We start from the raw sequence: 24,155 nt of genomic DNA on the forward strand, positions 1-24,155 counted from the left end.
GGAGAAGTCAGGGAAATACCACTGTACTGATCAGGCTTTAGGTTCACCCGGAAGGGGAGAAGGGAGGGAGGCCCAGGAGCTTTACCCTGATGGTTTTTAAATATCTGTGAGGGCTATTGATTTGTTTTGACCCAGGAGGCAAAACTAAAGGCAAAACCATTATAGGAGATCATTAACTGTGGAAAGGAACTCAGACAGGCAGGCTAGATTAAAAGAGGATAGCAGAAGCCTGCTTTAATCAAGCTCATTAGTGCGTGGATTTAGATCTGCCACCAGTCAAACTGTTATTTCCCCAATAGAGCAATGAATTGTGAGATCTCCCCCTGTGACCTCCTCCAGCCTCAGCAGGACCCAGGGGGCTGAGCAAGAAGTAGGGGTGGAAACAGGCTCTTGAGGATGAAACTAGAGGCTCAGCAACCTCCCTGTGGGGGAGCACAGTGAAGACAGCACCTGGAAAGGCAACAGCAGGGCTGGGAACAGCAGGGCTGAGAAGAGCCTCAAACCCCTGCATGTCCAACAGCACAGACTGAGGGCCAGGAGCCCCTCCCCTCCCTGGTTCTGTCCTAGGGGACAATGCAAGCAGGGTCCTTCCAGAAGCCTGTGGCTGACAGGTTCCTGAAGAGCTGCTGGGTAAGGTCACTTAGGGCAAACACATTATTATCTCTCCCTGTCCTGCACCTGGCGCCCCATCTTCAAGGGAAGATTCGTGAGGCAGACATCCAGACACTGGACAGGAGAGTCAGGCAGGGGAAGAGAACAGGAGGGCCAGTAGACTGGGGCCCAGTCATAGTACTGTTCCTAAGACACTAGAGTTGGGCCGTCCCCTGTGAAAGATAAATTACTTATAGAACATGTCATGCCCCTGATCCAGAGTGGAGCCTTAATACTCTTTGCCTGCAGTTAGAAATAATAAGATTTCTCTGAAGTCTCTGGGTCTAAATCCCCACCAGGGTGATTAAACCTTTACATCCTTCTAAAATAGAGGCACTCAAGTGCTGATGGGGCGGACGATGTGAGAGACTTGCAGACCAACCTTCGATAAACACTGGCTCTGGGTTGCTGGAATTTCTTCTTTCTTTGAGAGTCAGAGATTTTTAAATGGAAGCTGGCTCTTTGCCCACTGAAGGGAAAAGCCCACTCTTTCGGAGGATGTAGTTGTACATGTTCAGGGAACCAGCCTGCTGGGAAGACTGATTAGCACAGATGCACAGTCATGCGCAGCCGCTAGGAGGACACGCAGGACGGTGCTGAAACCACACCCCAGCAAGCACGGCTGGACAAACAAGGGCCTGCTGGCTCAACTGAGACACATTCTTCCTTGCATTTTGAGGCTCTGCTAACTGCACAATTTACATCGATCTTTTGAATGCAGAGCAGACCAACACTCATAAAAGAAATCTACTGAAGATCGCAAAACAGTACTGCAGCCAACAACTGCAAGCACAGTTGTAGATGGGAAGTGCAATGCCCTATGAGCTCAAAGCAATGCATGGAAGCATGCCAGCACTGGAGTGTCTACCCTCATCATGGGGAACTCAAGGGAAAAAGGGGTTCCAACTGCTTCTCCTAAATACAATGAGGAACTCTGCAGACATAGTATGCGGGTAACTCAGCTTCTGGAACTCAGGGACGGGCAAGGGACTATGTGTCTGGGAGCTCTGGCCTTCCTGCCCTGACCGTGCACGGAGTCCAAGGCCAACCCTGACCCAATTTATTTCTTCAGCCCTGCAAGCCAAGTGCCAGGCAGACAGCTTTCAGGTTCAACTCATTCTCTATCCCCTGGTCAGATTGAGGGCCTGGGGACAAGCAAAACAGCCAGCAGGCAGGCAGTGCAGAGCAGCGGTGAGAGAGCTGGCAACGTTACAATTCACATGGGATGGCTCAGACATACTTACGACTCTAGCTAGAAAACCCTGTTAGCGGCAATTTATCCTTGGCCTTTATCACAGCAGGGCTGCGGGAGCCTCTTGCGGACGAAGCACGCCTTTGCGCTTGGCTGCACACTCAGGCTTTATGGTTGCACGTGAGAAGATAGAGTACCTGGTCTATTCTGCATGGATTCAACAGAATGGGGGGATGCCCGAAGGTACAAGCGGTCAAGATTTGCCTTGGAAACAGAACCTGTTGAAGGAGAGTTGTGTTTGGAACTAGAAAGGAAAATGTAGGAAGAGAGTGAAGTGAAAGAAACACACTTAACTTCCCTATTTGCACTGGGGCTGGGCATGGAGACAGAGAGGGAAGTCATCACGCCAAGGGCTGGCTGGGTCCCGCCTGGAGGCTGGCTGAGTCCACAGACAGGTCTGGGGCACCTTAGTTTATCAGGCATACGATCACTGGCTAAATGTTTCCTCTGGGTATAAGGCCCTAGAGTCAAGGGGCACTTTGGCACACAGGCTTCCCTTGGCCTAGGAATTCTTCTTGGCTATCAAAATGCAGCTGAAAAGCCCTGGTCCTCTTGCAGCTCCATTATGCCTCTGGACAAGCTAAGGTTTGTGCAAACACTTTTCAAGCCAGGTTGGTGCTGAGAAAACAGGGTGCTGAGAAGCACATCTGCTTCCTGCTCCACTGCGAACAGCCCCCGAGCACTGACTGTATGTGGCCCTGTATTCCTAAAGGTCAAGACTGTCCCCCGCTCACTCCATTATCTCCTGTATGCTACGACACAGCATCAGACTCACAGCAGCCAGCAGACGCTGTGTACTGGCATGGGTCTGACACGAGATGGCTCACACTGTAAGTACCACATGCCGTGCAAGTCACACAGGCCCTGGAGGTTTACGACGTGCAGGCTGAAGCACAGGCTCAACTCTGCTCTGCAGGCAATGTGAAGGCAGGGCACGGAGATGAATTTCATTCAGGCATTTTCATACATTCCTGAGAAACTTCCCCTCAAAAATATGTCCTGTGATGCAAAATGTCCTTCTTTTCTAGCCAGAAGCCAGGTCTCTGTTACAGGATTGGGCAATGAGTGTGTTACTGCAGAGGAGAAAGTGAGATTTCTTTTTAGACCCAGACCAATCTGGAAGCTCTCAGTATTTCCACTGCCTCCAATGCTTCCTTCCTCTCGGGCAGGGCGCGGCAGCCATTACCCAAGTGTGTTGGCACAAGGGGAGATGGAAGTGGACAGAGAGTAGGCTTCTGATGGGCAGGCATCATAGGAATGGCATCAGCAGACCAAGATACCAGTCCTGACTCAGTACCAGAAAGTACCAAGGCCAACTGACTTTCTTTTTAAGAGCCTCAGTTTTGGGGGTCAGTATTGTGGTGCAGCAGGTACAGCTGCTGTTTGTACATATGGGTACCAGCTCATGTGCTGGCTGTTCTGCTTCCAATCCAGTTTCCTGATAATGGTCTGGGAAAAGTAGACACAGATAACTCAAGTACTTGGGTTCTTGTTACCCACTTCGGAAATATGTATAGAGTCCTGGATCCTGGAAAACCACTTCCTTTGTCTCTCCCTCTATCACTCTGCCTTTCAATTAAATTAGTTTTTAAGATTTATTTATTTTTTATTACAAAGTCAGATATACAGAGAGGAGGAGAGACAGAGAGGAAGATCTTCCATCCAATGATTCACTCCCCAAGTGAGCACAACGGCCAATGCTAGCCAATCCGAAGCTGGGAACCAGGAACCTCTTCTGGGTCTCCCACGCAGGTGCAGGATCCCAAAGCTTTGGGCCGTCCTTGACTGCTTTCCCAGGCCACAGGCAGGGAGCTGGATGGGAAATGGGGCTGCCGGGATTAGAACCGGCACCCATATGGGATCCCAGTGCGTTCAAGGTGAGGACTTTAGCCATTAGGCCACGTCGCCAGGCCCTAAATAAATCAGTTTTTTTTTTTAAAAGCTTTTGTGTATATTCACATATGCAAGTATGCACAGATCCAAATGCAGAACAAAAAGACCAGATGGAAGGCACAATATTGCTAACATTCCCATGTTTTTAGAGTGCCAGATACGTGCTGGTCATAGTGCTCAGTATATTATTAGTTCTAATTCTTAGAATAATCCCAAAGGGTAGTATTCTAGGCAAGGAAGCAGGGCCAGAACAGGCAGCTTGTAGGTTAAATATGCTAGCAAGTGGCACACATCTAGTGAGGGGTTTAATTGGGATTCAAGTCAGAGATGCCCTTTCACGCCCAGCCATTGCTGATCTATATAGATGTCTCTGTATGATGGATTGATTTTTTATTCATTGTATTTTTTGATATTTTTCAAGCTGTGTACAGTGAAACTTAGTATTTTTATAATGTTATTTAAACCAAGTTTTACCTCTTAATAAAATCCATAAAAATTTTTCTCCAGCACACATTGGAAGAAATAATCTGAATACAGTTTTTAAAAATGTATCTGGACTCTCTGTATCAAAATTGAACAGTATATGATAAAAATAATTTCAGAAATATTGATGTCTTGAAGACAGTAATTTTATAACCATGAAAAAGCAACAACTGCTGGGGCAGGCGTAGCTGGCTTAGCTCCACATCCGATATTGGAGTATCTGGCTTGAATTTTGGCTCTGTTGATTCTTAGCCCACTCCTTGCTAATGAGTTCCCTGGGAAACAGCAGAGGATGGCTCAAGTTCTTGGGTCCCTGGCACTCATGTGGGAGATTCAGACTGAGTTCCAGGCTCCTGGCTTGGACCTGGGCCAACCCTGGCTTTTGTGAGCACTTGTGGAGCGAATCAGCAGAGGGAAGATCTCTGTCTCCCTTTCTTCCAAATAAAATAAATAAGTTAAAATAGCTTTTGTTTTAAAACTGCTATTTTGTAGGATGAAATACTCTATAAAAATAAAGGGCCCAGCGCAGTAACCTAGTGGTTAAAGTCCTAGCCTTGAACGCACCAGGATCCTATATGGGTGCTGGTTTGTGTCCTGGCAGCCCCACTTCCCATCCAGCTCCCTGCTTGTGGCCTGGGAGCAGTAGAGGATGGACCAAAGCCTTGGGACCCTGCACCCACGTGGGAGACCCAGAAGAGGTCCCTGGTTCCCAGCTTCGGATTGGCGCAGCACTGGCCGTTGTGCTCACTTGGGGAGTGAATCACTGGATGGAAGATCTTCCCCCGCTGTACCTGTGTGGGAGACCTGGAAGAAGATCCTGGCTCTTGACGTCAGATCGGCTCAGCTCCAGCCACTGCAGTCAGCTGAAGGATGAATCAGCAGACAGATCTTCTCTGTCTCTCCTCCTCTCTGTATAGCTGACTATCCAACAAAAATAAATAAATCTTATCTCCCATCCACTGGTTTACTCCCCATGTGGTCACAGTGGCTGAAGCTGAGCTGATCTGAAGCCAAGAGCCTCCTCCAGATCCCAAGACTACATCAACTCTGATAAGCTACTCAGTTTCCCAGAGTAGTTTTTTTTTTTTTTAAATCTGAGACTCAGAATTGTTTGTAGAAAACAGAATTAAAAAACAAAGTTAGAATGCACACAACAGCATAGCCTTTATTCCCATGTTACAATCACAGTCATGAATTTCTCACTTTGTAATACTGACATCTATTTTCAAGAAAAATCAGCATACATGCATGTATATCTATTTGTGTATATATGAGGTAGAAGTGACAAAATGTCAAAAATTGTTAAATTTTAAAGCTAAAAAAGAATAAACATAAAAAATGTTAAGTTTATTTTAGTGCAAAAAGCTTTTGAAATCCATGTGTATTGGAGTCATTAAAATAGGGTTCATGGAAAACATATACTTTAAAAACTATACTCACAAATATGTTTCACCTTATGACAATTTGCTATGACATATATATGTACAAATATTGAGTTACTCAAACTTCTAGCTAAAAGAAACTAAAATTTTTATGCAAAAAACTATGCATGATTTTCAATTTTTTGCAGCAAACAAAATTCAATTTTAATTCCATTCCATATAGTTTTTGAACTCCCTTTATATGTAAAGGGAGAAAAACAAGGCTTGGGCACCTACATCAGAAGCTGATGTGAGGATCCAAGAAGAACCCTGACACAAAAGCTGCTCTGAGAAGCCCTGAATTGAAGGCCTGGGACCAGACTTCACTGTGCTTTAGATTTTTGAATATCTGATCGCTTCTCGAACTTTTGGCTAAGATCAAGTGTTGATTTTGGAATATCTGTGTAGGCCTAAAATCTAAACTTAAAAATACTCCAGAATTGAAAGCTTTCAGATTACGGAGCATTTTCAATTTCATATTTTCAGATATAAGACACTCAACCAGTACAGATGGATTTAATCTTCACAATTCTGAGACATGTTCAATTATTATCTGCATTGTGCAGATGAAGAAACTGAAGTCTGAAGAGATTATGTGATTTTTCTGGGTTACACAGCTACTCAACTGGCAGAGTTGGGATTTATTTATTTATTTATTTAAAATAATCTTACTTAGTTGATTAGGGTACAAAAGGTCAACGGTTACAGGAAAGTGGGTAAGACCATTGTTTCCAAACTAATATCATCATTTTTCTTCCCTGTATCTGGGGTCAGGGGAGATACAAAGGGAGAAGCCCCACCCAGCCTCCCACCCATTCCAGGTGCTCGATGTGGGGCATGCTCTGAGGGTCCTGCTGAAGCAGTTTCCAAGTTCAACAGTTTGGAAATGCTGCCAATGTCACTGTTCCAAGCATGATGAAATCTCTTCAGAATCCACTGGCTGACATAGTCTCTTCATGGTTGGGGTTCTGAGATGAGCAGTTCAGTTGCAGGGATCCCCAAAGAAACTTCGTCTGAGGTGATCCCAGACCTGATTCTTGTGTGTGCTTGCCAGTACAGGGTCTGGCACGGTTCATCATCCCAATCAGCTTATACGTATGCAGGTGATTGCAATTGCTGGGTCAATTCTGTTTCCAGCCCTGTCGTCCACGTGAACCAATGGGTGTTGCAGTCAATCCTGATTCTTCCCACCACACACTTGGCCCTCATGCAAACCAGTGGAAGCTGCAGCCCAGTCGGAGCAACTCCCCACAATGCCCACGGGACCTGCCCCCTTCCCAGGTATCCATGCTTGCCAGTATGTACAGCAAACTGGTCCAGTCTGTCCCACATCCCATTTAGCTCTCATACATGTCAATGGACATTGAAGCCTAGTTCAACCCAACCAGCCCCACTATCCAGCCCACATACATGCTGCTTGGTGCCATTCTGTCCAACCACTGCTGCCCCTGTCCTGGTTTTCATGCTCTCCAGTGAAGTAGTAACCTAAGAGGGAGGTGGCCACTGTTTCCCTATTAGGCCACACCCACTCCAGATTATGCAATCTCCAGATGGTTCTTAACTTGACAGATTAAGCTTCTAGTGCCAGCCTCTGGAAGGTGATGCTGCAGCTAAGCCCAACCAACCCTCACCCACTCTAATTTATGCTTGCACCAGTTGGAACAGTCAGCCCAGCCTGGCTTTTCCCTGAACTAGCTCACATGAGACCTACAGGTGTTGTAGCCCTACCCATGGGAGTGGTGTCCAGCAGGGGAGCCCTCTACATTCCCCACGCCAGCTTAGCTCCCTTGTCCCCTGGTTGTCACACGTGTACTGTTTGGGCACTGTGACCATATCTGGTATGGCTCATCCCACCTTGGCATTCTGTAACGTGTACTGGTATGTGTTGCGACCTAACCTGGCCCGACCCACACTCTTTCCTGACACTTGGATTCACCAGCAGGTGATGAGATCTGGTTCAGCCTGGTCTGCCCCCCACCTATGCCATATGTATGCCAGTGAGTACATTTCCCTGGCCTGGTCTGCCCCGCTCCCTATCATGGTTCTTGCACTCACCTGCAGGGACTATGTCCCGACAGAGGAGTTTCCCAAGCTCCTCCATCAGAATCTTTCCCTATGCCTGCTCACACATACCGGTTGGTCCATGGGCCAGTCCTCTTTGCTAACCTTCAATCCATTCCAGTTCTTTATGTTGGATGTTTCAGGCCAGCCAAGGCTTGCCCATACCCAGACACTGCTCACACATGACTCAGTAGGGGCAGAGACCTAGCCTAGTCTGTCCTACATCTACCCTGGTCTCCAGATGGTGCTGGAGTCTAGCCCAGAGCTGGGATTTAAATCTAGCTAGTCTGACTTGGAGTTGAAGCTTACGTTGTATCTTGACATTAATGCTCTACAGCAGAGAGGGGCAGTCAGTAAAAGTGGGCCAAGCAGCAACAGGAATGCTTTTGTTTGTGCCCTCAGCACCAAGCACCCTGTGCAGGGCACCAAGAGAAAGCTGTGAGTCCTTGGTCAGGCAGTCAGGCTAGGCTGCATGTGCTCTGATACAAAGAGGCTGGGTACCACTGTGTCAGCTCATGTCATCACCATACCTACTCATGTCATCATGCACTCTATTATAGTGATCTAAAATGCAACTGTATTTTAAGTTTGTGCTTCTTGCTCCGCAGCAACTTTGTGTCTTGTCTTCTGATGCTTAGTGAGGCCAAACCGAAGTCCAATCACATTATGTCCTAGCCATTTGGATGTCAGCTGCAAAGTTGCAGTCTGCTTCTGCTTGACCTACTGGCTGGCTGATGTGATTTTTGGCAGCATTACTACTACACAGGACACAAGGCAGGGCAGTGAGTCCAACCTCAACCAGGGGGGTGACAGAAGCCACCTGCAAAATCAGCTAAATCAAAAGTCACTCTGTGTGCAAATGTTGGAAGGCTGGGCAGGGTCGTACTTGGCTGCAGGGAAACCGCAAGGAGAGACCTGCTTGGAGGGCTAGCACAGGGGCTCGCAAATGGCTGGGATAGGAAGATTCCCAGAGACAAAAGGTCTAGAATTAAGTCTATGTTATCCCTCCGTTCTCATCCTGGGAACACAAGCAGCTTTCAGAGTGCCTGGCTCAAGTTCCAACTACTCTGCTTCCAATCCAGCTTCCTGCTAACATAAACCTTGGGATGCAGCAGAGGTGCCTCAAGTAGTGAGGCTCCTGCCACCCAGGTATGAGACCCAGCTAGAGTGCTGGGCTCCTGGTTTTGGGTTGACCCAGTCTTGGCTGTTTTGAGCATTTGGGGAGTAAATCAGCAGATGGAAGATATTGCTGTGTTTCTGACTTTCGAATATAATGGAAATAAGTTAAATACAAATTTTAAATCATAACAGTAAGAAAGCAGATAGGAAAAAGGAGTAAAGAACTGGATTTGTGTAAAGAGCAAAGTGTACAGGAGGTCTTCAAAATGTTCATGGAGAATGTATTTTATCAAAAAGCTACTGTGGGGCCCAGCACGATGGCGCAAGTGGTTAAGGTCCTCGCCTTGAACGCCTGGGATCCCATATGGGCGCCAGTTCTAATCCCAGCGTCCTTGCTTCCCATCCAGCTCCCTGCTTGTGGCCTGGGAAAGCAGTCGAGGACGGCCCAAAGCTTTGGGAGCCTGCACCCACGTGGGAGACCCGGAAGAGGCTCCTGGCTTCGGATCGGCATAGCATTGGCCATTGTGCTCACTTGGGGAGTGAATCATTGGACGGAAGATCTTCCTCTCTGTCTCTCCTCTCTGTATATCTGCCTTTCCAATAAAAATAAAAATAAATCTTAAAAAAAAAAAAGCTACTGTGAGAATTTCACTTCTTTTTTCTTGCAACAAAATACACTTCTCTTTTAATTCAATTTTCCTTGGACTCTGTCAAGATTTTTCATAGAAAGCTTAAAAAAAAAAAAAGGCATGCCATAGCCAGGTTTTGCAAACTTATCAACAAGGCGTATAGGGCCTCCCTGCACCTGGTGCTTGCCTGCTTTCCACTTTCCAGCCAAGAGCTTTTCCTTTAGGTGAACAAGAAGACAGTGGCCAGGACACTGGGCACAACTGTCATACGGCACCTGTGAGCTCTTCCACTTTGTCACACAGAATGTTAAAAAAGATACACATTCAAGACTAAGACTGAGTAAAATGAATAAGGTTTGTTGGTTCATCAAGGACATCCTTAAGTGAAAATGGCATTTTAAAAAGACTGAGATGGGAGCAGTGTTGCGGCATGGCCAGTTGAGCTCTCTTTCACACTGCTGCCATCCCATGTGAGCACTGGTCAGGACCTGGCTGCTCTGCTTCCAAACCAGCTCCCTGTTAATGTGGCTGGGGAAGCAGCTGGAGATGGGCTAAGTAGTTGGGCTCCTGTTACCCATAGGGGTAGGGGTAGGGGGGCTAAATGGAGTTCTAGGCTTCTGGCTTCAGACTGGCACAGCCCTGGTCATTGCAACCATCTAGGAAGTGAACAGGAGGATGGGATTTCTCTCTCTCTCTCTCTCTCTTTTGCTCTTTCTATGTAGCATTGCCTTTCAAATAAATCAAATAAGTCTAAGGGGGAGCGGGGAGGGGAAGAACTGTGAGTATGTAGTAGGAAAGACTGCAATGGCTACCAGCACAGCTCACGCCACTGCTGTGACCTGTGTTAAAGCACCAGCGGTGCGGCTCACTGCTGCTTTGCAGGAACAAACAGCATCTCTTACTATAATGAAAACTGCCTTGCCATTGCAGATCCCTTGAAGGGGTTTCAGGGACCCTCAAGATTTCCAGGGTACACTTGGGAATGAGCACTCTAGGCGAGGGGTGGGGAGGAGGCACTAGAAACACCTGGAGTCAAGCCTGAGGCTAGCAAGCTGGCTGGAAAGAGCAGAACAAACTGAACCAGAGACACTGAAGGGAGAATGAGGCTGCTGCAACAGCTTGGAGGGAGTTGAGGCAGGCCTGTGATGGAGGCTGGACAGCAGGACAGAAAGAAGAGAAGAAGACACGGTGTGCCTCGCAGTAAAGGAGTGAAAGCTCAGAGGTGGAGCTGGTGCTAGTCCTGCTAGGCTACTGGAGGTGGCAGGGGAAGCAGACAACCCTTCTAGAAGAAGAGAAAGGGTCTAATTCCCTGTCCCCATTGCCTAGTCTAAACGACAGAGCAGGTTCTCATATACTCAAATAACAGTAGCACCATTAAAGAAGGGGAGAACTCAGCAAGAGGTGCTGGTCTGACAAGGAGTAGTGCAGACCAGTGGTGCTGCCAGGAAGCTTCTGACGAAGAGTGACACATGACAGCAAAGTACCATGAAAATCCACAGATTAAGCTAACATCATCTTACTCAGTCCTCTCTAGACTCAAAGCTACAAATGAGGCATTATCTATGACCTGCCAGGTGAGCTAAAACTTCAGGTTAGGAGGAGCTCAATGCTTGGGGTCCTGGCCACAGCCACCACTGCTAGGTGGTGAGCAATCCTGGGCTTTGGGCGCCAGGCTCCACCTGTTGGTCACTCCACAGCAAGCTCTGGCGTCTTGCGGGTGTGGAATTTCTGCCTAGGTACGTCCATGAATGAGGCCAATGTGCGTGTTAGTGAGGAATCAATCCTGAGGGACTCCCAAGGTAAGCAAGGGTACTGGGACTGGGTGGTTTGGAGTGGAGAGGCCAGAGGATATGTATGGGTCAGACTGATACACTAGCCTACATGTGAGTCCTGTGTAGGACTTGTCACCACCGAACAATGCTGACCACCACACACCAGTCCATGTGAAAGCTAGGCTAGGGGCCTGTCTAGCAGGGCTAGATCCTAGTACTTGACAGAATATCAGAGCAGAGGATGAGTCACATTATGCAGGTCCATGACACTAACCAACACATGAGAGAAACAAGTCGGGGGTAGATTCTGTGGGCGACGTATGGGCCCAATTCTGTGCAAACACAAGTCTTATGGTTAGCTCAAGAGTTGGGGTGGTGATGGGTTGTGCTAAGTGTGACAATGGAACCTGCCATCATTCACAGGTACAGGGATCAATAACAGTCTGGGTATATCTAGGCTGCAGCACCTACATGCGCATCCTAAAACAGGTGTGAGGCGGGTTGTGCCACAACATTCACCAGCTCATACAAGGCTAAGATGGAAGGGCAGGCTATGCTGGGCACTGGCCTAATACCCACTGGCATGTATGAGATCTGGGGCTAGGAGTGGGTCAAGTGGGGAAACTTGGGAGACTCTGCTACTGGGTCATAACTCACTGATGATCACATGGTCCAAGCCTGGGGGTTGGGCAAGCTGGGCAAAGTAGCTCCAACTGTTGGCTAATATGTAGGCTAGTAATGGAAAAAGGTGAACCAGGTGTGGCCGAGCAAACCTCAACTCACAAGGAAGAACAGAAATCAGGCTGGATCACAGGTCATGCTGAACTAGGCTCTTACACCCATGAGCCAAGGATGGTAGGCTACAGCATCTAAGGCAAAGGCTAAGACAGGTGAGGGGCTATGCCAACCTGGGTCAGAGCAACAATTGGCAAAAATGCAATCTATGGATAGAAACAGGCCTGGTTGGGGAGCTAAGAAGACACCCTGGCTGGGTTGGGGTTCCCACTGGTGAGTGTGGGGGCTAGAGTAGGGGCTACGTTCTGGTCTGGATATGGCTGGAGTGTCCCTTGGCATAAGTGTGGACTGGGGCTGGGTGCACTGAGCTGGGCTAGATGCCAGCACCATCTGGTGCTCTGGAGGACCAGGGTAGATGTAGGACAGTCTAGGCTAGGTCTCTGCCCCTACTGAGTCATGTGTGAGCAGTGTCTGGGTATGGACAAACCTTGGCTGGCCTGAAACATCCAACATGAAGAACTGGAATGGGTTGAAGGCCAGTCAGGAAAACCCACTTTCCTGCCAGGACAAGAGGAGGACTAAGTAGGGCTGGCCCATGGACCAACCGGTATGTGTGAGCTGGCATAGGGAAAGATTCTGATGGAGGAGCTTGGAAACTCCTCTGTCAGGACATAGTCCCTGCAGGTGAGTGCAAGCACCACGATAGGGAGCGGGGCAGACCAGGCCAGGGAAATGTACTCACTGGCATACATATGGCATAGGTGGGGGGCAGACCAGGCTGAACCAGATCACATCACCTGCTGGTGAATCCAAGTGTCAGGAAAGAGTGTGGGTCGGGCCAGGTTAGGTCGTAACACATACCAGTACATATTACAGTTGGGACTGGGTGCTGGCTGGGCTGGGCCAGGCTGTAACCCTCACCAGCATCAGCTGAAATTGGGGGTGGGGTGGGCCGGGCTGGGTCAGGCTACAGCACCCACTGGCAAATGCTGAGGAAAGGGGGGCCATGCCATATTGGGCCACAGCACCCGACCAGCACATGTGACAACCAGGGGACAAAGGGGCTAAGCTGGCAGGGGGAATGTGGAGGGCTCCCCTGCTGGACACCACTCCCACGGGAGAGCATGAGTTGGGATGGGGGCACACCAGATCAGGCAGGGCTACAACACCTGTAGGTCTCATGTGAGCTAGTTCAGGGAAAAGCCAGGCTGGGCTGACTGTTCCAACTGGTGCAAGCATAAATTAGAGTGGGTGAGGGTTGGTTGGGCTTAGCTGCAGCATCACCTGCCAGAGGCTGGCACTAGAAGCTTAATCTGTCAAGTTAAGAACCATCTGGAGATTGCATAATCTGGAGTGGGTGTGGCCTAATAGGGAAACAGTGGCCACCTCCCTCTTGGGTTACCACTTCCACTGGAGAGCATGAAAACCAGGACAGGGGCAGCAATGGTTGGACAGAATGGCACCAAGCAGCATGTATGTGGGCTGGATAGTGGGGCTGGTTGGGTTGAACTAGGCTTCAATGTCCATTGACATGTATGAGAGCTAAATGGGATGTGGGACAGACTGGACCAGTTTGCTGTACATACTGGCAAGCATGGATACCTGGGAAGGGGGCGGGTCTCGTGGGCGTTGTGGGGAGTTGCTCCGATTGGGCTGCAGTTTCCACTGGTTTGCATGAGGGCCAAGTGTGTGGTGGGAAGAATCAAGATTGACTGCAACACCCATTGGTTCACGTGGACGACAGGGCTGGAAACAGAACTGACCCAGCAATTGCAACGACCAGCATGTGCATAAACTGATAGGGGCGATGGACTGTGCTGGACCCTGTACTGGCAAGTACACACAAGAATTAGATCACCTCAGACGAAGTTTCTTTGGAGATCCCTGCAACTGAACTGATCTCAGAACCCCAACCATGAAGATAAGTGCAGTTTCCATGGTCTGACCATGGAGTGCATATGTCAAAGCTGAGCCTCCTTAGAGGCTCAGACAGAGCAGTGGACAGCACAACCAGGTGCACATGGAGGAGATGGCAGTCCATCAGAACCTACAGAAGACACCTATTACAACAGAGGACAGAGGACACAACAAATCAATCATCTACCCCACGCATGTGTTGGCAATGAAAACTCTGGGCAAACAGAGACTCTAATATGGACTGTCAGCCAGTGGATTCTGAAGAGATTTCATCGTGCTCAGAATGGTGAATTTGGCAGTTAATTCAGAACTGCTGAACTATCAAAACCACTTCAGCAGTGCCCTTAAGCATGCCCCATGTTGGGGACCCTGGAATGGGTGGGAGGCTGGGTGGGACTTCTCCCTTTATCTCCCCACTTTCCCTAGATACAGAAAAAAAAAATGTGGAAACAATGTTCTTACCCACTTTCTGTAGTCCTTGACCCTTTGTGCCCTAATCAACTATGTAAAGATTATCAAAATAAAATAATTTTTAAAAACCCTCAGGTTAAAGAGTAACACACAATACTTGAAAATATCATCACATGTGTTATAAGCAAGTTGAAAAAGAAACATGAAAAGATACAATCAAAATCCTAACTATTCCTTAAGGAGAAAGAGATTGGGAAATACAAGATTTTCTTTTCTTTTTCTTTTTTTTAAGAATTTCACTTTGTATATTTCTGTTGTTCCTGACTTTGTTATGATGTATTTGTTTTAGTTTGTAATTAAACATCACTAAACACAGGTGCTGCACTGTGGTGCCACCTGTGGGAGACGGCCCATGTTTGGGTCCCTGCCACCATGTTGAGCCCTGAATAAAGCTCCTTGCTCTCAGTTTTGATCTGGCCCAGCAATGGCTGTTGTGACCACATGGGGAGTGAACCAGCAGATTTCTTTTTATATCTAACTCCGAAAATACATATTTTTGAAAAGTCAGGAAGCAGGCCCGGGCACAGTAACTACACTGCTGGTGGGGATGCCGACTTGCCACATCACAGTGCTTGGGTTTATATCTTGGCTCTGCTCTCCGTTCAACTTTCCCGCCAAAGCTGACCTAGGAGAAGGGGATGTTACGTAGTCGTGTACGTAGGTAGATATGTTAAGTAGTTACGTCCCTGCCACCCATGTGGGAGACCCAGGATGAGTCCAGGGCTCCTGGCTTCAACCTGCCCCAGCCCTGGCTCTTCTGAAGATCTGGGGAATGATCTCCTTCTCTCTGCCTTTCAAATAACACACACATTTACACAAAACTTTCAAGTCAGTGTGTTTTACTTACTGCATGTTCTTCCTTAGTGCCCTTCGCCATTTATTCTAGTAGAAATGTGCTTGTTACTAAGTGACAGTCTTGGACACACAGGCAGCTAATCCCAGCTGCCACCTGAATACTGAAAGCTACACTTGAGATAACTGGTCACTTTAGTCTGAAACAATCTAAAAGCTGGTATAAAATGTACACCAGCTCTCACAAGCAAGCTTCCCTGGCTTTGAGGAGTGATTTTCTGTAATCTTAAAATTCCAAATGACACAGTATTCCTGCCAGTGGGTTGATGTCTTTCAGCTACAGCCAATGTTTTTCTTCTCTCTCCCATTGGCTCACTTCTCAAACGGTCACAAAGGCCAGGGCTGAGCCGATCCGAAGCCAGGAGCCAGGAACTGTTTCCAGGTCCCCCATACAGGTGCAGGGTCCCAAGGCGTTGGGCCATCCTTGACTGCTTTCCCAGGTCACAAACAGGGAGTTGGACAGGAAATGGAGCAGCCAGGATATGAACCAGCACCCAGATGGGACTGTGGTGCTTGGAGGTGGAGATCAGCCAGTTGAGCCAACACGCTGGGCCCTTCAAAAAGTGTTTCAATAGCCCTATTGACACTCTCCATCGGCCTTTACTTTATCCTATCTCGAATGAAAAGCCTCAAACACCAGGAACAGAAAGGTTTTTAAAATGCTGACTTCTTTTTTTAAAGATTTATTTATTTATTGGAAAATCAGATATACAGAGAGGTGGAGAGACAGAGAGGAAGATCTTCCATCCAATGATTCACTCCCCAAGTGAGCACAACGGCCGATGCTATGCCGATCTGAAGCCAGGAGCCAGGAACTTCCTCCAGGTCTCCCACATGGGTGCAGGGTCCCAAGGCTTTGGGCCGTCCTCGACTGCTTTCCCAGGCCACAGGCAGGGAGCTGGATGGGAAGTGGAGCTGCCGGGATTAGAACCTGCACCCATATGGGATCCCGGCACGTTCAAGGCGAGGACTTTAGCCGTTAGGCCACACCACCGGGCCCAATGCTGACTTCTTTAAGAGACCCGAGACGATGGATCAACCTATTTGTCCTCAGACTTGGGAGTCACACCAGTACATAGATCTACATAATGCAAGCACAAATGTTTTCCAGGCTTTAAAATGTTGACATCTGTGGCTAGTGTAGTGGCCTACCTAGCTAAGCCTCTGACTGTAGCAACAGTATCCCATTTGGGTGCCAGTTTGAGTCCCAGCTGCTCCACTTTCCCTCCAGCTCCTCCAGCTCCCTGCCAACGATCTGGGAAAGCCAAGGAGGATGGTGCAAGGTCTTGGGTTCCTGTACGTAGGCTCCCCGACATGGGAGACACAGAAGCTTTAGGATCCTACCTTTGGATTGGCCCACTACTTGCTGTTGAGGCTATTTGAGGAGTGAATCAGCAGCTAGAAGATCCTTCTGTCTCTCCTAAGAAAAATAAATCTTTTTAAAAAAAATTCAGACATTTGAGCATGTGAAAATGCTGGCATTATTACGCACTAGGTTTAACAAGAGTCTCAGCAAAATTCTTTAGATTGTGCTTCTATTGTGGGTTACCAGACCCCAAAGATGTAACTGGCCAAGGATGTCAGGACAGACATTTCTCTCTCTGGCGAGTCTTGTGTGCCAAGAAAAAGCTGGCACTTTTCAGATCCCACTTTCAGAAGCAACTGAGCTCTGGCTCTAGCCCCAGAGACAAGCCGCAGAGATGAGAGGCAACACAGCCAGAGAGACCAAGATGCATGGACAGAAACAATGTTTGGTACCAAAATGTATCATCTTTGCTATTTTTCAATTGAATGCCTTCCTTTTCTCTGTGTCTGCAGTTATTTTTAATTCTGTGGCTCCAGCGATCATGTATCAAAGTTGCTTTGTCAACATCTTCTCTGTAAAATAACTTGGTACTTCCCCTTTCCCTGGGCTGAAGTTCTGAAACTGCAGTTTCAGTGTGGATTCTGGGCTCTTGCATCAAAACTTCTGAAAGGGCTTTCTACACTTGATCTTAACCAAAAGGCCGAGAAGCAATGAAAGGGCTTTCCAACTGAGAGCTGGACATGCTTGGCCGTTACACAGAGCCCATCTCCTAAACTGGCCCCAGCTCTCCAGTTCCTTCTTCCTTCTTTATCAGATCACATTACCCTACCTGCCCCTCACCCAGCCACAGCACCTCTGAATCATTTCTAACACATTTGTCTCTCCTGTCTTCCAAATGCTCACTGTAGAGGTATTCCCTTAGCCCGAATGCAGCACCTTGAAAAACAACTCCTAGTTATCCTCCAAGGCCCATAGCAAATGACCCAAAGTAGTCAGTCTTGCCAATCATGGCAGCAGTCCTGACTCCATGTGAGCCCACAGTTCATGCCCAGAGCAGGCTGTGCACTTGTGTATGTATCACTTCTACCAGGCCAGACATCCCTCAAAGGCAGGGAGACACCCTTTTCATATCTGAGTCCCAGCATCTAACATAGTAGCTGGCCCCACTCCAGTGAAATCTGAATGAACTTGCTTCAATCACAAACTCTTTATTGTTCAATACGGATGTTAATGTATTGAATAGTCCTTCCTTTTTATTTCCAAACAAGTCTCTGAGGCCTTATGAAACTGTCTAGGTGTGAATAACTCCCCCACTGCCACTATAGCACTTCCAGGGACAATCATGAACAAACACCCTTCTAACTTTCAGGCCAGCCTAGGCCCTTCTTGTCGCCTACAGCAAGGGTAGGCCCTTCTTTGTTTTTCAGTAAAGGATCAGAGAGTAAATGCTTGACACTTTGTGAGTCATTTGGTCTTTATTGCCACTGCTTGTTTTTGTCTTTGAAGAGCAAAGGCAGCCAGAGAAATAAGTAAATAACCACTGTGACTGGATATCTATAGCCACTTGGTTGCCCTTAACAACTCCCAGCTCCCCACACTTGTGCCTGATTCCATGACAGCAGCTGTAACATTTCACCAGACATCTTTCCCTGGATTGTGCTGGAGATAGTGCTGAGACCATCTGATTCACCTCTGGCTCCTGGCACAGGCCACTGCTGAGGAACGAATGAATGAAAATCCCCTTACACTGCGTTAGCTGGTCTTGCCTTAGCAGATTGAACACAGTCTGCTCATTGCCAGGAAGCAAAAAAAAAAAAAAAAAAAAAAGAAAGAAAAAAGAAAAGCAGCATAACCAATGTGATATAAACAATGGAAAACAGGCTTTAAGAGTAGGGTCAGGGTCCAGTGCGATGGCTCGGTGGTTAAATCCTCAGCCTGCAAGCACCAGGATCTCATATGCACACCACTTCATGTCCTGGCTGCTCTACTTCCCGTCCAGCTCCCTGCTTGTGGCCTGGGAAAGCAGTCGAGGACGGCCCAAAGCTTTGGGAGCCTGCATGCAGGTAGAGACACAGAAGAAACCCCTGGTTCCGAATCAGCTCAGCTTTGATCATTGCAGCCATGTGGGGAGTAAACCAACAGATGGAAGATCTTTCTGACTCTCCTTCTCTGTAAATCTGCCTTTCTAATAATAAATAAATCTTAAAAAAAAAAAAAAAAAAGAGTGCGGTCAAAGAAACGCAGGCTTATTAGCCTGGATAGGAGATGAGGCCCTAACTGGATTCTGGCTTTAAGTATAGACACAAGAAACTCTTGCACTCATCCTCCCTTTATAATCAGCAGTTAACTTCTCTATAGTCATGGAAAATAGAATGGTAAACCATGGCTTAAGATGAGGATAGAGGCTCTGAAGCTGGAGAGAAAGACCTAAGCTAAGCACCTCTGTCTCTGTTGAGGACTGGAGGGCTCTGGCTGCGCCCTTGGGCAGAAGGTTGTGCAAACTTCAGAGTGTGTGTAGTCCCCCTCCCACTCACCATGGAGGCAGGGGGGTGAAAACAGGCAAGACCAAGCCCCTGACCTTGTACTGCCCTTTCTCCTACACGCACCCTTGATCACTTCCCGCTTTGCAATCCTGGGATGGAATCTTCTGGTATTTAAGATTTCTGATAGAACTGTGAGAAGAAACAGAGGGCAACAATGCCAGGGTAAGATATGAAATGACCCTAATAAGTACACTGGGATTTAAACCCTGCCCTCTCTGAATCCAAGTTCATATTCTTAGTCACTTCCCAAACCAGGGGCAAGCAAAGCAGGATATGCGATTAGCAAGAGATAAACCTGCAGAAGTAAATCAAACTACTCCTTGTATTCCAGGGAAGAAAGCAGGGACAGAGGACTCTGCCAAGGAGAATGAACAAAGCCATACCTGGAATGCCAGCCTTTTGACTGCAGGTGTAGTTTTCTTCCCTGCATTGCAATTCTTCAGTATGAGGGCCAGGAAACAAAAGCAGAGGCTGCACCAAATGGGTTGCCTCCCCAGAACACTGCTTATATAAAGAACAATCAATCTCACATGCGAACTTGTGCCTAAGTCTCTACTAGCAGGAAATACAATGCACTGGTTTACAGGACAGTGACAGCTCCTGACTTCCTCACCTAGTAAACCCAACAAGCTTTTCACACCCTGTCAGTGGTTCACTGTGTGTCTTCTCATCTGTTTCCCCACCGGGGAAGGTCTGTCACCATTAGTTCTCAGAAACAGAGCCCTGGTCACGGCATGGAGCTGGGGTAGGGGTGGGGTCGGGAATGGAATTTGAATCTCCTGGGTCTAAATGAAGCTGCACAACTGACCTTTCACCTGTAAATTGGAGATGATACTCGTGTAGTGCAGGGGCTGTGAGGATTAAAATTGTATAAAGTGTGTATAAAGCGTATGGCATACTGCAAGCCACACAGAGAAGTGGATGCTTTGCAAATGTTCCTGTTCTTCCCATAGTTCTCCTTTCGCCTACTCCCTCGCGCGCGCGCGCGCACACACACACACACACACACACACACACTTTGTTGCACATTTGCATCTCTAGACTGTTGCTCAAGCTGCTCGTTCTCCCAGGAACGACCCCTGCCAAGGTCCAGCCTGAAATTCTCCATCCTCAGGAACTGCCTGATCATGTCAGGATTGATTTCATCTTCTCCCAACTCCCACTTTGTTTATACTCCTTACTACACTCACCACGGTCAGTGCGACTGCGCTGACTTACGTGCTTATGTTCCCAACGAGACTGGAGGGAGAGGGCTCTGGGAAGACAATCACTTACAGGAGGGCAGGAAGCCGGTTGCGACTATTTCTCAATACCAGGGTCACGAGCTTAGAAAGGCCGCAACAGGTGCTTACTGAACTGACTGCCCTTTCACGGAATCTTTAGAGAAAAGACACTGGACTCCGCTTTTTCTAAAACTATGTATTTACTGTCTGACTTTGATAGAAGTATATTAATATTCCAAACTGAGCCCCAGGCATACTCCCATGGGCTGGTCTCTGCACTTCACCCATTTTCCCAGATGATGTGGATTTTTTCCAGGACATGTCCACAGCGTCCAGCAGGATGTACCTGCTCTCGGGGTGGACATTCAGGAGCAATCCCTTAGGAGAACTGTTGCTCTCCACTGCTCCTCACCCACTGTTGGGACAACTGCTGTTAAAACCACACTAACAACGAGCGTTGTGAAATCAGAGAATCAATCAGGATCTCTATTTGTGTCAGTTTCCGAGTCTATAAAATAGTTCAAATTGCTGAAAACAGCATCCAGTACACAGGAAGCACTCAATACCTGCTGGATGTTATATTAACAACATAGTTGCCTAGAAAGGAACAACACAGCCAGGGGTTTTGCTTGTAGAACCACCTCTACCACTGACTTACTCCTTGTGTAACCTTAAATTCTTTCCCTTCTCCGGAACTTTCTCCATCTAATAAAAGCAGAAGCAGCAGACAGTTCCCATATTCCTTCTGCCTTGAACAATGTATATGTTTTTTTGATCAACAAAGAACCTTCTCTTATATATGCTGAGGCTGCTGGCAAGGAAAAATATGTATTTGCAGCTGCTGGTCTCCAGATAGCAGAGACTACTGTTTCCCAAGGCCAAAGGCAGAGCAACTGATTAGTCAGCCAACTGTGGGCTGTCCCCTACCAGAACTATATCATATCAGTGCAACTCCCTCAACAGGGCACTAGTCCCCTCCCAACAAACTTACAGAGAAGGCAAGGAAAGAGCCTGAAAACAGCACTAAGCACGAACCCTGGCTTGTGCACATTCCTGTGCTTTCTTGCTTTTGATGTTTCTTGTTTCGAGGGCATCACCAATGCAACCTAGGGTTTTTCTAACACAGCGCTCCACTGGGAACCTGTCAGTTCATAAAAACAAGGACCAAAATACAAAATCACTGACTCACTTAACCACAAACACTGCAGAGGCCTGGTATGTGCCAGGGCAGTGTCAGGTAGAGAAGGGAGAGACAGACACAGTCCCTTGCCATCCAAGCACTCAGAGCCTACACGGGGAGACACGGCCCGAGGCAGGCCATGCTGACAACTACGCTGGAAGTTCGGCCTCCGTTCCAGGAGCCAGGCAAGGGATCCAAAAACTTGAACAAGGAGGCCACAGCAGATAGGGCCTTGAGAGATGAGGAGGAGGGAATTCCAGGAAACAGGAATACACACAAAGCCTGGCACAGGAACAGGCAAGGAATATGTGAGGAACCAAGACTAGTTTGTCTGGGGCACAGGTGCAGGTCTGGGAAAACCGGGCAGGAGAAAGCTCTGGAAACCTATTATGGAGGAACATGTCCATGAGTTCACAGAAGCCAGTTACTACATTCCCCAAGGACCACGAGACATGAGGCCACATACATTGCATAATAATGTCCTGGACTCTGCCACAATTCTGCATGGAGCTTCTCTCTCCCGTGGGTTGGCATCATGCAATCTTGAGTTGCCAGGTCTCTCTAACCCTCAAAATCTGCTAAAGGACTAGGGTAATGAAATGCCCAGATAAAACAAGAAGCCCAGTCAGCTCTTTGGATGTTGAGAGTGAGAGCAGGTGGAAGCAACTGGGAGGAGAGGTACCAAGTCTCCAGTTGGCTCAAGCCCACACAGAAACCCAACCCCAGGTCTCCATGACACCTGCAGCCCAACCCTCACTGGAAGGACTGAAGCTAAGGTTAGTGGGCTGAAAGTCCCCTACTGGTGGCTGGAGAACCAATGAGACCCTAGGCACCAAATGCCCAGCAAAAGCTGGGCACACAGGCAGGGTGCCAAGGACCATCCTGCAAGGTCATTTCTCTAAGGCCTAGACCCTAACAACTCCGTACCTAGGATCTTGCCAGAGCAACCCAGTCTGCAACATCCCACATCTCAGAATCACAGTACCTTTGCATTCAGTACTGATTGCACAACAGGTGTCACAGCTGGTCACTTACAAATCATTGTATCCAGCCTTCATCTTTCACGAAGGTTTGAGGAATGCAGCTGACCCTCAAAGCCCAAGAGTTTCCAACCACACTTTGTTCCTGGCCTCGCATCAGCTATGACCCTCTCCGACAGGCAACCCACAGGCTCTCTAAGGAGAGACTGCAGGTGCCACTATCGCCTCTCTCCCACGGGACAACCAGCCACCTGTCCAGGGCAGCAGTTTTTTAACACTGCAAAATAAAGAGCTAAGTGTAACGCAGTTCACAGATTTTATAAATTCCTAACTTGAGAAACTAGTCAACACGCTGGGCTGGTTGAGCCTCGAACTCAGTCCTAATTCCAAGGAGAGGGACTTAGGTTCAACCCCGTCACACAGAGCTCCCTGCTCCGACCCCGAGCGAACCCTGACTTGTCACACCCGCAGCCCAAGCCTCCTGGCACAGGCTGCGCCCCACCAGGACACACTGTGTCCACACTGGGCGTCGGAGTCCGCACAAGTCCTCAGAGCCCCGAGGTCAGTTCCAAAAGGACGTCCCCCTCGGCGGCTCACACAGCCCTAAGTGCCCCCTCCCGGACACAGGGACTCACGCTGACCCCCGGCCCTGCAGCACGGAGAAACCGCGCCTTCTCGCCTTTACCTCGGCTGACTCTCCGCGGACCGGTCGCGCGCGCCCCACCTGCAGATCTCTCCGCCGTGAACGCGGAAGAGGCGGTGCTAGACCCGGTCGGGGGCGGGCCCGCCTCCAGAGGCGCGTGGGGGCGGGGCCGCGCCTGCGCCCTGACGGCCTCCCGGAGTTGGGGCGGGCGGAACTGAGGCGACTGCGCAGGCGTGGCCGCAGAGGGGCGGTGCTTAGCGCCTGGGGAGGCGTTCTTCTGCGGGTGGAGCCGGGGAAGCGTCGGGTCTGAGGAGCGCCAGCTGTGGCGGGTGTAATTAGCGTTTGTAGCGTGCTACTGCACGCCAGGAAGAAATTTTCAGACTTGTTTTACGTCCGGAGACATGCGTCTGGTCTTTTATAAAACGGGGGCTAATTCTGTAAACTTTCTTTTCAACGTCTAAGTACCTATAACTTCATTGTAATAGTCCCTCCAGTTGCTCCCTCCAGTAGTTCAGCATAAACGAAGAAAAAAAGGAAAGTTCATTTCTTGGCGAAAAACAGCTCAAGCCTTCACTGCCCCTACTTTCTTCTCTTAGGCTGCGGGTGCTGAGGGGTTTACTACAGGTTTGTAACAGGGCAGTAAACATCTTTCCCTGCTGTTGTAGGATTTTTTTGAGGATCTGGTGAGCTACGCTGGTTAAAGGGTCCCTTGCACGTCCCACCCTCACCCAACACACACTTGCTTCCCTTTCCTTGCCGGGTTCAGCCTCTGTGTGATGCCAGCTTGGACGCAACTGGCAGCCTTAAGGACTCTGGTGACAGCTGTATGAGGGTGAAGGTTTTTCCCCATGCTTCTGTGTCCAGCCCCTTCCAGAGTCCCTCAGCCCTACCTGAAGGTTTCTCCTGCCCATCACCTTTCCCCCCCCCACCCCACCCCCCACCCCCCGCCGCCTTCAAGTCCTCAGGCCTGTGTTCCAAACATATGTCTTAAAATGATTGTATCTGGGGTGGCATTTGGTACAGG

At 48.5% G+C, this 24,155-nt stretch overlaps 1 protein-coding gene across 5 annotated transcripts in view; it reads right to left on the bottom strand.

Moving 5' to 3' along the window:
* Window positions 1-23,224, bottom strand: part of MKNK1 (MAPK interacting serine/threonine kinase 1) — a 53,553-nt gene extending 30,329 nt beyond the window's left edge. For 4 of the 5 annotated variants that reach the window (XR_005883604.1, XM_040977796.1, XM_040977794.1 and 1 more), the window contains exon 1: window positions 2,041-2,071. Coding sequence is in view for 3 of the 5 variants with exons in the window: in XM_040977796.1 (XP_040833730.1) it covers window positions 2,041-2,056 (16 nt within the window). In the remaining 2 variants the exon portion in view is untranslated. Of the gene's footprint in view, window positions 1-2,040; window positions 2,072-23,173 lie in introns of those variants that run through there. The other variant, XM_040977795.1, reaches the window with a different exon arrangement.
* Window positions 23,225-24,155: the final 931 nt, after the last annotated feature.

Source organism: Ochotona curzoniae, unplaced genomic scaffold (assembly GCF_017591425.1).
Source record: "Ochotona curzoniae isolate NIBS_2020 unplaced genomic scaffold, NIBS_Ocur_1.0 contig_2855, whole genome shotgun sequence".
In the NCBI taxonomy this organism is placed as follows: Eukaryota; Metazoa; Chordata; class Mammalia; order Lagomorpha; family Ochotonidae; genus Ochotona; species Ochotona curzoniae.